The sequence below is a fragment of the Entelurus aequoreus genome, linkage group LG09 (genome assembly GCF_033978785.1).
Source record: "Entelurus aequoreus isolate RoL-2023_Sb linkage group LG09, RoL_Eaeq_v1.1, whole genome shotgun sequence".
NCBI classification, from domain to species: domain Eukaryota; kingdom Metazoa; phylum Chordata; class Actinopteri; order Syngnathiformes; family Syngnathidae; genus Entelurus; species Entelurus aequoreus.
Genome location: NC_084739.1, coordinates 42,328,704 through 42,343,706, shown reverse-complemented (window position 1 = coordinate 42,343,706; position 15,003 = coordinate 42,328,704). Strand labels below are relative to the sequence as shown.

The window sequence follows — 15,003 nt, the reverse complement described above, 5'->3', positions numbered from 1 at the left end:
TCAACATTTACATTAAAAGTCTATATACAGGAATCAATGCATAAATCAATTAATTGATTGATGCTTTGTTGTAGTGTTGCTAGTATTTGACAATGGAACTTGTTGCTGCATCTCTCTAAACTGAATCTCTTGTGCTTTGCAGTGCAAGTGGTCCCGAAAGGGATTCATCAGAACTCGATGGGCACTGCCTGACTGGTGAGTGTCTTTTTTTTAATTTCGATCGGCAACAATGCATCCCGTCATTGTTAAACCCTCAGTCATTAGAAGTCGATCACTGCAAAAAGACATGAATATCCAATCGTGGCTGTCATGTCTGGCACTTTAGAAGAAGAGGAAAGAAGCTACGTTAGACAGCACAAGCAAGGAAAAGTTACATAGCTGCATCCTCTGCGGACAAGCCAGTGGGGGATTTGATTAGACGTAATCATGTTAGTCAAGGAGTTGCATATGACAGATGACACAAAACATTACATGCAATTGAACCTGTGTGGGAGGAATGCAAATGTTGTCTTCCAGCGTGCAGAACAGAAGATTGTGGGTGGAAGGGCGGGTCGGGGTGAGCAGTAATCTAATAGAGGTATGACATTAGAACTAAAGAGCTGAAACGGTATGCGTTTAATAGAGGCATGATGTTTGACAAGAGCAGCAGAGAGAAAGAGTGAGTGACTGGTTAAGTGATAGATTAAGATAAAGGAGGTCATGCATGCATATTTGTGTTTAGTACCTCATGAGGATGACACCAACTCTTAAATGCAAAAAAAAAAAAAAAAAAAAGCGCAGTGGGCTGATACAATCAGTATAGAGATACGTTTATCGATATGCATTGAGCTATCTTGACATGACAAGCTGAATAAAAGCAGATTAGCACTTTCCTTGGTGCCTCACAGGCTCTGATGCTTGGATTACAGACTAGAGCTTGTTCATTTTTATTGTTGATTGCGGTGAATCCTGGGAGGACGCTGTGCCCCGCAGGAATTATTTCTCATGATTATTCGTCCATGAAGGGCCCTATTCTCCCATGTGCTTAGGTAAAAAAAAGATGCGCGACTGCACATATTCTGACTGTGTAGCATTCTCCCCTCGATTTAAGTCTGTCACTAAGTGCCTTCATCCAAGGTGTACGCTTTCGGTGGAGCAAGCCTTAAATGTGGCCTTCCGTGTATTCTCTTATCGTCTTAAAGGGGACCTGTACTTTTTTGGGAACTTTGCCTATCGTTCACAATCATTATGAGAGACAAAAAGACAAAAGGTTTTTGTTTTTTTGTAAAAATCGTCTCGTTCTTGGTAGCTAGCAATGCAGCTAATGGGAGCAATCAATTCTATCTTTAGGGCACTTTAAAAATGCATTCAAAAACCGCTGACAATACTTCATTTACGTTCTGTAACCTGAATAATAACCAAGCTGTAGCGACATCGTTATTGTAAGAGCTACACTGAGGCGTACTTCGATATTAGCCGTAGAAGCTACCTACGGCAAGAGATAAGCTAGCTTCTGCGTCAACACCTGAATCACGTTTGATTTTGTAACACAATGTGATAAAACACCAACCTGCACTGACTGAAAAACATGAACAATCATATTACAGCAGGGGTGTCCAAACTTTTTCCACTGAGGGCCGCACACTGAAAAATCAAAGCAAGCGGGGGCCATTTTGATATTTTTTAATTTTAAAAACCAATACAATATATGTATAAAAAATATACATTTAGGCCTCCACTCAGGCTTGATCCCAGGGACCCCAAAGGGTTTTGGTCAAAAAAATATTAAAAATGTGTCATTATTCAGTATTATTATTTTTATTATTATTCAAGTTTTAAATCCCTAGATCAACATTAGGTCTATCTGTCAATATAAAGTTTTTAAAGATTTAAGTCGTATGCTCTTTTTGTCAAAGAAAACCCTGTTTTATAATGGAAAAAACACAAAATATGTATTATTTTCACCCAATAAAATTTTTAAGTATAATATTTCAGAATATATAATAATTGGAGCCTTAAAAAGGTCAATAACTCATAACACCATTGATTTTAATTCATTATTATTTTTTGAGCGATGACACTTAAAAACAAATCACACAAAAATTATTGGGGAACCAAAAGGGTCCTACTCATTAAAGTGTTAAAAAATAAATTATACATTTTTTTTACTGTTTACTTTTAACACAATAATCTCGAGATCAACTTCAGATTTATCCGTTAATTATACATTATACTGTTGTTTATGTTTTTTTTTTGTTCGTTTTAGGCCCTTCTTTAAAAAAAAAAAAACAGCTCAATTTTTTATATGCCAAACACAAAATATGGAACATTTTCCCCAAACAATATCTCAAAGTGCAATATTTAATGTGACGTAATTGGAGCCTTGGATAGGTCAATAATTCATAATAACATTGATTTTGATTCATTATTATTTTTTAAAGAAAGAAACAGCCTGCATGGCAGCTTTGTGTTATTAGAGTGAACATTGCAACATTTTCTTGTTACATTTCACCTGTTTGGTCTTACCACTTTTTATGTTTTTAATTTTTTTAATCGTATTTTAAAATGGGCCGTGGGGCCGTTAAAAAATGACCTGCGGGCCGCAAATGCTCCCTGGGCCGCACTTTGGACATCCCTGTATTACAGTGTCTGTAAAGTATTAGCCTGCATTTCTTCTTTTGTTTGTACACAGCTAGCTCGACAGCGTATATACTGTAGTTGCAAAACCACGCATGACATGCTGCGTGTTTTATGATCAATATTAAAGTGTGACTCACCAGCTGGCCGGGGTCATTTTTTCCTGTTTATTTTGGATAAACACTCCATTTATGTCAAAACAGCATGGCTCCAAGTACCACATTTACAGCGTCAAAGTCACGCTGACCTCACTCTCCCAGCTTCAGTCTGCTCCAACGTTTCACACTTCCTTCGTGCTCGCTTCTAGAAGCAGTAGGTCATAATCCGTATTTTCAGGTTCAAAAAGATAAGGTTGTGAATCCTCATTCGTCTAAAATTGTTGTCCTCTCTGTCTGTTACCAAGTATACAATGGTTTGAACACACTTGTGTTTGTTTAGGATAAGATAGGTCTTTATTGTCATTCCAACAAGTACAACGAAACTATGTTTTCAGCACAAACCCGTTCAAGATTAGACAAACAAACAGTGTACAGGGTTACAGAACAGGAACGCTGATGGGTCGCCACGAGGCGCCCCGTAAAAGGTGGGAAAAAGGTCAAACGCTGGGGAAGAAGATGAGTAAAAAAATACAATCTAGACTGGGCTCCTAAGGGGGCCTAGTCTGGAGTGGGAAAAAAACTCCATGCTATGCACACATAAACATGTTACATTTAATCACGACAACTCGCATCAAGCGGTGGTGAAGGCGTGGGGTCGGGGAGGGGGCGTGTGCGTGTATATGCCCATTGTCTTGGGTGTGTTTAGTGTCCATAGGCCTGGGGCCGTTCTGCATGCAAGCAAAAGTTTGACTCCAGGTGTTGTTAAAGAGGGAGGGAGGTCAAAAGCGTCCATCATTGAGGTGTCCTCGCAGATGTTTTCAGAACAGCCTGCTCCTGTTGTTGCGTCAAGGCCATTCAAGGGAGTCAAATCGTGGATAAGGATTTTTGTTTTGATGTTTAGATTTGGAGGACAGCGCAAAGAAAGAGGCTTCAAAAAAGTGTAGACAAGACAAAACAAAGAGAGCAAGCAGAGAGAAGTAGGGAGCGGAAACCGCCCTCACCAGAGGCGAGACAGAAGTAGAAAGTGCGCTGCTATGGAAACGGAAACAAATGTGCTGAGAAAATCAGTTCCGGCAATGCACACGGTAAATATAGTACATTTTACATAATGTTATGAACGTGTCTGTTACGACATTGAATATAACTGTAGTGTGTAAACAAACGTTGATTGAGGGTTTTGAAGTAGTTTTAGAGGGCTTTGAAGGCTACAACGGTAACCACTTTAGCCGCATCTTCCAAGCGTTTTTTTAATCATCTTTTAAATCCTAAAAAAAAGCATGTGTGTTCTGCTATTAAGTCCGGCGCCCCAAGAAGGTGAACCATTATATTACAAGCGATCAGATCCACTCTGATTGCTTCAATTGAGACACCTGTAAACATCTATTGAGATTAGGATCAAAGGACCATAATGCGACCCTGAAATAACTATTAAAATAAAAATCACACATCGTTGTGTCATGCGACCACAGCCAAAGAGGACATATTGGCCGTGTTTGAACATCCTGGTACTAACGAATGTTCAATGCATCTGGGTAGGTATCACTGAAATACAGTATGTGACTATTTATTAGAAAATAAATATCTAACAGGTCTATCAATTGATTTTTTTGGCAGTTATTATCAAACTGTCAGCTGTCACGCTTACCTGACATCACAAATAACATCAGGGTGGTTATATTAACATGTGAAGCAAAGATCAATCTGCGAATTTTGATTCACATCCAGCCAGGAAAAAGCTGTTGCGGCGTGCATACACACACTGCATCACCATGGCGCACACGTTCACATGACAAGCACTGCCTGTAATCTGGAGTTTAGAGTGAAATTTAAAGTGTTATCTTTTTCATTGATTTCAATGACGTTTACAATTGTTAGTAAAACTCCTGCCATCACAATTTTCATGCAACCAAAAAAACGCTAAAGTCCGAGCCCGCCTTTATTCAGGACTTTAGACTAACTTACTCTTGTGGAAGAATACGTATAAGAAGAGCATGCATAACGTCCAGTGCGCAAAAAAACCCCAAACTATTTTTAAGCATAAAATGGGAGAATAGCACCAACAGTGGGCAGCCAAACTCCAAATGTACAAGTTTACTGACATTTCAATGTATTTTTCTGTAAAATTCAAATGATTTAGGTTATTCTGTATATCCCCTTAAGAACCAGCATCTCCTGTAGTGGACATTTGTGTTTTGTCCACTGTTTTGTCCTGGCTTTAAGGAGGTCAAATATAATCAATTCCCTCACACTGTGTTTTTTTATGTCGCAGTTGTTTAGACCTGGTAAACATCCACCTATTCCACGATGCATCCAACCTGGTGGCCTGGGAGAAGAGTCCCTCCATCTACTCGGGAACCAGGCAGAAGGCGTTGGGCTATGTTTTAGACAGGTACATTGAAATACATGACCCTACTTTGTTTTTAATCCATATTCATTTGCCTGTGACATTGCTAAGCGCTCATGATGATGCACACGGTGTGTTTTTTTATAATAGAGTGCTGTCCTCTACCTGCCGGGTCCCTTCCCATATTAATAGCATCAGAATGCACAGCATGTCCCCCTGTCATCCACTTTGAATAACTATATGTATATGGGTGACATAGTTGAATTATGAGACACATTTTATTTACACCATTCTCTCTTTGATGAAAGAATGGCCCACCTTTTAATGGACAAGGATGTGAGAATGTTTTCCTGCATTTTTATTATGCCCTTACTTTGCTGGATTTACAGGCATGATGAAGATTCTATTTTGATTGAATCCTCCACTTTTATTATGGTTTTACAGATTCTTTGTTCTTCAATGTCAACATGTAAATACAGGGCTGTACGCTTACCTTTTTCACGTGTAGCACCAGTGCTACTAAATGAAAAAAATAATAGCACATACATTTTTTGGAGCACAGGAAAGAAAAATAGTTGCAATATCAAATGTCTCAAATATCACAATTTCATTATTAACATTAAACTTACACATGTGCACTCATACATATGAACATGATGCCATCATTAGGTCTACTATAACACTCAACTAAACACAGAGAACATCCCTAAACTGTAATAGCACTGTCGCTAACACGAGTGTAGGGCTGGGCGATATGGATCAAAATAATTCAAAAAGTGAGTGAATTACTAACATAATTACTATTTAATAAATGTAATTAATTACTAAGGAAAGTAATCATTGCGCTACATAAAAAATATTCATATCTCGCATAATACAGTTAAGATAAGTTTCAGTCTGTGTGTGTTCCTTTTAAGAAGCGGTCCCTGTTGCCTAGTAACGTGTGACGTCAGCGAGTTCACGCTCAGTAGCATGAGCTGTTTTTGTTAGTTTAGCAGGCTAGCAGCAGAAGTTTGTCGGCTCTGACTTCAGCTCTTTTGAATCTTTCACTGGTTTGTGTTACCTCTGCTTAGTAAAACAACATTGAATGTGCTTCCATGGCGGTATGTTCTTGTCAAAAAACGTGGTATTATTTGGAAGGCACTTCAATCATTGATTTGTTGTTCATTATTTCCTCGGTTGTAATTGTATTGCATGTTCAAAATAAACTGAAACTAACTAACCCTCGTAGTTACAAGTGCGCAGTACAGTTCGTATTAAGTTTTTTAGGTGGTGAAAAAACAGTGTCTTTTACTGACCAGTTCCTCCAACGAAGACTTTCTTTATTCCGTGTTGTGAGCAACTGGACCCTGCTCCCCTCTGTGCACGGAGGAGGCAGTGGAAACGTCTGCAGGGCACACAAAGTGATACCTCCGCGTATCATTTTCACAATCACAGTCCATTTGATTATGGTTATGGTTTCATTTTATTTCAAACAAGTTACGTTGTTAATTTACAATATTGATTTAATAGTTGTATTTACAATTACATCAATCAATCAATCAATCAATGTTTATTTATAAAGCCCTAAATCACAAGTGTCTCAAAGGACTGCACAAGCCACAACGACATCCTCGGTTCAGAGCCCACATAAGGGCAAGGAAAAACTCATAACCCAGTGGGATGTCAATATGAATGACTTTGAGAAACCTTGGAGAGGACCGCAGATTTGGAAGACCCCCCCTCTAGGGGAGACCGGATGCAATGGATGTCGAGTGGGTCTAGCATAATATTGTGAAAGTCCAGTCCATAGTGGGGCCAGCAGGAGACCATCCCGAGCGGAGACGGGTCAGCAGCGCAGAGATGTCCCCAACCGATGCACAGGCGAGCGGTCCACCCCAGGTCCCGACTCTGGACAGCCAGCACTTGATAGCGCTCTCTTGTCCCATGTACCAAACGGCCAAATAGCGTTGCAAATAATAATAGCTTCCTCCGCAACTTGTCCAGAAGTTGCACATTCCATCTTCACAAAGGTAGTTTCCTCTGGTTTATAAGTAAAAACATGAAAAGTAAACTGATGTTTCTGAATGATTAATTCTAGTGTAGACAAACAAGTCGATGTTGTGGCTGTCGTCTATCATCACTCTTCACAAGAAAGAAATACTGTATCTACTCAACGACAGTTGCTTTTGCTCCTTTTGGAGACATTGCCCCTTAGTGTTCTGGAAGAGAGTGTTTCATTGTGTATTTGTGTTTGAAGCCAACATTTACGTGCAGTAGTAAAGGTTTGAAGTCTGACTAAACCATCAGTGTTGTGTGTATTAGGAACATCATTAATTACATATATTACTTACATTTGCATGGTTTCTGGTCTGCCATCTTTATCCTCGCACTCTACAGTGTAGGGAGGTCTGCGAGCTCACTTTGCTTTGAGGGAGGTACTACACTCCCCCCCCCCCTACCTGACGGCTAATTCGAACGCCTCTTGATTGACGTGAACTCACAAAACCAAGGAAGGAGGGCAAAAACAAGGGCGGAGGGGGGTATTCGAATTGAGCCTAAGTGGGATTCTTTATTTGGACACTTGCTTCCGCAGAATGATACAGTACGTGGACAAACTAACTCTTATGACCCAGCAACATTTGGCCGTACAATAACGGAGACAGTATACGAAAACCAGGGCAAACGTTTGGCAAAAAGTCGGACATACCGAGGTACCACAGTATGTATGTAAATAGATGAGTGTAGGACTTGGAGTTATTGTAAGTGGAAGTTAAGTTCTTCCATGTTCTGGACAGCCTGGTTTTTAGGCTTCCATGGATTGGAAGTTGGGGGCAATGGGCCTCGGTCGCTCACTTCTAGGGAACTTGTCGTGCGCAGATCCGGATCAACCGAGTGAGAAAAAGCTGGCATTGCAGAAGCAGAAGGAAGAGAGGAGGAGCACAAAGGGTCCTTGGGCTCTGTAAAGGGCAATAAATAATGGGTCGGTCCTTTCACAGAGACTGCTAACCTTTTGGCAGCCACCAGCAAACTCCATTCTCCTCTGCTGATCTGGGAGGACAATGTGCCCGGCCTGGGCTTTGAATGAAGTGCTACCACCAACAGTGTTCCCATTCAGCGGCTGGTTGGGAACCATCTTTTTGACTATTGTCCTAGAAGTGACTCCTACCCCCAGAAAGCAGAGCAGGAAAAGGGACAGAGGGAATATCTAAAGACGCCCCCCCTCTCCTCCTTCCCCTTTCCTCTTCTCTCTCTTCTCTGTCCGGCCTCCCTCTCTGAGCTCTAATCTCACATTGCGGGATGGGGAGAGAAGCAAGAAGAGGGTTCCTGAACACACCACCAGCTGAGATCCACAAGGAGTCATTACAGGGGTAACACACAAGAGGACAGAGCTGTGCTACTGGGCATCAAACATCAGCTCACACCTTATCTGGGGCCCAGGCTGTATAATGCAGCTTACAGCCCATTGAGAACTGATCTGATAAGCCTTTTCCTCTGTGCCTCTTTTAACCGCTAAACGGTGTTTATCTCCAAAGTGCTTCAAGGCCTCAGGGGAACAATGCTGAGAAGGAACAGCATTTTGCTAGCGGACCTCACTATTGAGACGTGTTAAAAAATATATATATACAAAAAACAGCTCTGTAGCTTTTGCTGATGTTTGGGCCAGTTTCATGAGAGTCAAGCAAAGTGTTTTTTTTATATTGCTGTCCTTGAGTAATTACAAAATTACTTTTTAAGTGTATATTTTCAAGACGAATAACATTTTTTTTTACAATTTACCAACACCGCCAAAATGTAATAAAAATCAAAACATTAAGTAGTGGTTTTCTCTTTGCAAAAAACACAAAACAAAGTGATAAAAGTCAACATTTTTTTTTGGTAAAATAATGATTATTTTTAGTTTGGGTTGCTTTCTTTATCCCCACCCCTGCTCAATGTTATTCATTGGAGAAGAGTTTTACATTAGAACTGTGAAATCCTGGCATGAAACCTCCTTTTGTGGATCACCATTATTTCCACACAAATATAGTCCATTGTCACAGTGCTGAAGTTAATTTGATCAACATTGGGGACATTTAACGTTTTTGTTCGCTGAAAAGGCTTGTTTCATGGTCATTTTCGGACCATTGAAACGCAGTGATTGGCAGAAAAATAATGTTGCCCTCAACAATTCAAAGCAATTAGTTTCCCATGGGGAGGCAGTGGGCCACACTGGCTGCCACACAGCGATGCTTTGTCATTTTATGGACGGTCATCAGTCAACTGTCACAGCGCCTCAATGAGCCCTACAACCTAAATGTTTCCCTTTCGGCTTTTCCCAGAACAACAGGCTGAAAGAGCAGAAAAAGGCCGGCGAGTCTTCAGCCAATAGACATTTGGAGCAGCTAGAGGGAGGACTGGATAATCACAAGTAGATCCTCCATTAAGCCAGGATGAATTTATTAACCTAACTAGTGTGTGGGGTGTGTTCATGTATGTATTATGCAATATATTTCATGTGAATTATACTAAAAATATCTACATACTGTAATGTAAATTATCATAATTTTTTCTAATGCATTTACACAATCAAAAGCATCCACATACTGTGCACACACCCATAAATACTCAGACTGCAACGATTAATCAGTTAATTTGATTAGAAAAAAACTTAGATTTATATTTTGTTGCTTTGATTTATTGTTTGATGAAGTAATTAATAAAATCTGCGCTGCATGGAGTTCCCGGAACTTTAAATATGATGACATATTTTCCACACGGCTGCTGCGATATATAATGCACGTTAAAAGTGCATTACTAGAACAAAAAAAAATGTTTATTTAAAATTTGCATAGAGGCAAATAGTGTGTTTTATCAGATTAATCAAACAAACTAATCGATCAATTACTCCATTACTGAAATAATCAATAGCTGCAGCCCTAATATATACAATCGCAATTAAGTTTTAACACTTGTCAGATATATCCGTTGTTTTACCTAAACTTGTCTGAAATTGAGAAATCAAATGCACCAAATTTTCTGAACTGTAAAGCGCACCCGTATATAAGCTGCACCAACAAATTTTTGGAAACATTTTTTTTTTCTTCCATGATTTAGACCAGGAGTGGGCAAACTTTTTGGCTCAGGGGCCACATCCATCCATCCATCAATTTTCTACCGCTTATTCCCTTCGGGGTCGCGGGGGGCGCTGGACCACAATGACTTTTGAAATTTGACAGACAAGCACATGCATTTCAAAGCTTATCATATATGTTGGAACTAAGAGTAGGCTTCTCAAAAATGGGCTATTTTAATCATAATACATGTATTTTCAACAACATCATATCAGCAAAACAACATAAAAATGGTATTAAACAGGCATGTGATTTTTCCGTCTAAAGTCGGAATTCCGTCTTTTTTAATCTCTGGAAGAAAAAAAAAAATCTCCCGTTTTTCCGTTTTTTTTTCGACCCTAAATCAATATTCGAGACGTACTTTATATTACGCCGTAGTTGATTGGTCGATATGTTCCTTGTGACCAATCAGGACATCTGTTATGAATGATGACGTTTATAACGTCATCATTCATAATGGTTATTACCGCCATTTTCCATATGTAAACGATGTCGGTTCTTGAGAGAAAGGACGCTTTACGAGTAAAAGAAATTGATAAACATGTCAAAAATAAGTTTTGATGGGACTGGATGGAAAGGGAAATCACTGATACTGTTGGGAAGAAGGAAGTTACGACTTTGTTCGGTGATTTTATTCGGAAAATCGATCGTCCCGGAAAGGTTTTGTGCACATGGTGTCATGATAATATTGACTATGGATCACGAGGTTTCAAAGATTTGGAAGTTCATGCGAAACGCCAAAAACATATGAAACAACTTGAAGCAAGGAAAACAAACTTTTCACTAGCTGGTACTTTTGGATGTCAACCGAAAGTGAGCAAACCTTACGGACTTCATCCTTTGTTTACATCGACAACTGCCGTAGACATCGAGAGGAAAGATCCACCCAAACAACCCACTTCAGTTGCAGACAGGGTTGTTAATAATGAGGTAAGCTAAAAAATATTTGCTTGCGAAATACGCATGTTTGTTTTAAATATTAACCAATTATTGCTTTGCGAAATATAAATGTTTTTTTCTAAAAATAAAAAGCCACGTGAAAATATATTATGAAATTACAGAAATTCAAAGAGTCGCATTATTGATTCCAGTTAACAATTTATTTGAAATAAATTTGCATATAATACTATTTTGTAATATTAAGTTCTTATGTAGTCTCTTGAAACTATTGTCAGTGGTGTAACAATCTTGAAGGTAAATATTTTCACACTTGTTTCATGCAATATGTCAGTGTCCTCACATTAATATTATTTCCTATTTTCAAATATGAGTAAACAATACTAAACATGTTTAATTATTTTCATAAATTCATATCCTATTTTGGCGAAAATAATTAAATGTTTACATTTGGTATTTTGTTAAATAAATTTGCAAGGAAAGCTCATGTTAGGGCTGGGCTCTCCGAGAAAGCTAATGTGTGAAGTGAACTGAAGTAATGTGGTAATACTGTAAATAAACTGTAGATAATAACACTGATCAATGTGACACCTGTGGATGTAAAATGAACACAAGATGTAAATATTAGTGACTAAATACTGTTGGGACTGAACCATATACAGTGATTCATTAGGATAATTGGGTTATGTATGTTCTATTAATGATGTTTTCATGTCTTTAAACACTAAAATATTTTCTTCAAATGGTGCTGTCTTTGTTAATTTTAGCATGTTAAATTGGTGAAAAACCAGGAGCTTGGACCTGGCTGGGGGCCTTCGTCCTCCAGACCCCCGGAAATGTTTTCAGTCTTTTTCATTGTGGTCAAATCACATGCCTGATTAAAGGGTTAACACTTACATTCTCTTTTAGTGGGAGCAGTGTTGTTCATCACCCATTTTTGCCAGTGCGTCCAAATCCAGTATCAGTTTTGTTGTGGCACTTCTCAAAACAGATCTTTGCTCAATTCTGTGTTAATATTTGGCGGGCCTGATTAAAGGGACCAACGGGCCGTAGTTTGCCCACCCCTGTATTAGACGCACCAGACTATGAGCAGCAGATAGATACGTTGCAAAATTAATTCTTTACACAGAAAGATTTTGTAAATGTTTATTTATATACCATAATCTTTTCAAACAGTGCCAGTAAAATTGCTAATCAAACAAAACAGACGTCATCGTCATGGACCCATTAGCTGCGGAAGCAAGCTCTCCAATCAGCAAAACAGACTAAATAATTATTCCGTGATGTTTGGTGAATTTACTGAGACATTTGTGAAACTAAAACAATACAAATAGAATGCCATTGTAAGTTAATAATACTAACACAGGCGGTGTGGCTCGGTTGGTAAAGTGGCCATGCCAGCAACTTGAGGGTTCCAGGTTTGATCCGCATCTCCACCATCCTAGTCACTGCTGGTGTGTCCTTGGGCAAGACACTTTTCCCACATGCTCCCAGTGTCATCCACACTGCTTTAAATGTAGCTTAAGGATGTAGATAATGGGTTTCACTATGTGAAGCGCTATATAAATATAATTCACTTCACTTCACTTGTTAGTACACTAGCTAATGCTAATGACGTTAAGATAGCACATTCAAATGTGCATTAAAACACTCCTTCAAACATCACACATGGGACGGTTTAGTAAGTATAAATATCTTAGTTATACTGTACATTTTACAAATTTCAGCTATATAAAACAACATTGACCTACCGGTACTTATTACTGTTGGTTGAGTTGTTTTTAATTCTCAGTTTCGATGCTTTTGCAAATATTATATGATATTTTATGTGACAATTAGTTAAAGTTGATGTTTGCAACTTGGTCACAGTTACATTTTTAAAGCAAAACATATAACAACACCACCATTGGCTGGCTTGTGTTAGCATTAGTGGTTTAACAGAAGACATTTGTGTTAAAACGGTCACAATCAACTAAAAAAAGGTTTTAAAAAAATACCGGCCAGAATACAATGATTGGTGTTTACGGCGGTCACTCACTCTGTCTCGTCATTACCTACGTGCAGGGAGCATGTGCACACATAAAAATGCAGTCCGAGAAAAGGAAAAAACAATTTGTAGTCATGTTGTTGTTATGATAGAATATACATTCAATGACAGCTAATTGCTATTAATAGCTAACAACACCCGAAGCTAATGCGTGTGCATGTGTTACGTATGTACGTAGTTACATCATTACGTCCTAGAAGCCGGTAGAGGGCGGGAGTAGAATACATTGGAAAGTTAGCGTCCTCTAGGCATCTGTGTAAATGTTGCAAACAGCCCATTTAAGTCAACATGCATACATTGCATATAATTCAATTATTATGCTAGTCATTAAAATTATAAAGCATATATCTTCCTAGTCTACACAGTGATACCCTGGTATTCATAAGTCATCAGTTCCAAAAGGTCCAATGAAAACCAAATTGTACGAAAACCAAAGCAATTTTTGTTGTAAGAAATTTTGTAAATTCAATCAATTTGTTCCGAGACCCACAATTTTGCAGTAGTACACAATTAAAAATGCATTAAGACACGTGGAATTTGATCAGTCCATTCCGTGGAATGATATGCGGGCCCGCACAATAACTGAGATTGTGTACAAAAAACTGGACCAACCTTGTAGCAAAAATGTTCGTCACACTGAAGCATACAAATGTGTGTCGTAAAAAGAAGGAGGTCACTGAATTCCAAACTTTGCTTATATAATATAATGACTAATTTTGTTATTTTATGATATGTTATTTAATATTATGATTACTTATTCCCCATGCATACATTGTATATAATTGAACAATAATTAAAATTACAAGTGATTGTTTGTAACTTCCTATCGTGTAGTTAGATTGTCATTGCCAAGACAAAGTACAATTTGGCGCCACCACTCTTGCATTTCAGGACGACATATTTCCAAATAATCTTTGTATTCAAATACTTTTAAAAAGCTGTTTGGTGTCTGCGGTGCATTTGCATACAGTGTTAATCAATTCATTGATCTTTGAAAATACTGTTGGTTGTGTGGAATTGATTGTTTTTTATTTTAGTGTTTTTAATCAATCCAACAAAACAATACACAACAATACCATAAAAATGCAATTCCAATTCCAAAACCAAACCCGACCCAGCAACATTCAGAATAGCAATCAACAGAGCAATTGAGAGGACACACAAACATGACAAAAAACAATCCAAAAGTACTCAATCATAAATTAATAATATGAACAACAGTATCAATATTAATACGAATTCCAACATAGCAGTGATTAGAAATCCCTCATTGGCATTATCATCACAGCCATTTATAAAAAATAAAATAAAAACATTAAAAAAATTAACAATAGTGCCACAGTGGCTTACACTTGCATTACATCTCATAAACTTGACAACACATTGTGTCCAATATGTTCCACAAAGATAAAATAAGTCATATTTTAGGTTCATTTAATAGTTTAAAACACATTTAAATAATGCATCCCATATTCCAATATATGACTCATTATTATCAGAATTGATTGTTGATTAATTATGGCTTCGGTGTCAAAAATGGTTAGCATGTCTGCCTCACAGTCAAGATTTTGTCTTCTCCATGTGAGTTTTTTATTGTTACTCCTTAATACCAAAAACATGCATGTTAATCTAAGTGAAGACTCTAAATTGTCATTGTGTGTAAATGCAAGTGTCAATGGTTGTTTGAATTGAATTGAAGTATTTATTTCAAACCTGCACAATACAACAACACACTGTTTTTTTTACATTTTGGCAGAGACATTTATGCAAGGCTTGAAAAGGGGTTGGATGAAGCAGATGCTTATAATATCCCAACCCCTCTCACTCATTCCACATTTAACATAAACAATATAATACAAGAACAATACTATACAAACAAAAAGAAGAAAAGCTCCTGTACACTAACAA

General features: G+C 38.1%; 1 protein-coding gene across 2 annotated transcripts in view; it reads left to right on the top strand.

The window, feature by feature from the left end:
- The window catches only part of LOC133657447 (inositol polyphosphate-5-phosphatase A-like), a 441,346-nt gene that overhangs the window by 253,332 nt on the left and 173,011 nt on the right, over positions 1-15,003 (top strand). For both annotated transcript variants that reach the window (XM_062058790.1, XM_062058791.1), the window contains exons 7-8: positions 143-195; positions 4,984-5,103. In XM_062058790.1, the coding sequence (XP_061914774.1) occupies positions 143-195; positions 4,984-5,103 (173 nt within the window). The remainder of the gene's footprint in view (positions 1-142; positions 196-4,983; positions 5,104-15,003) is intronic.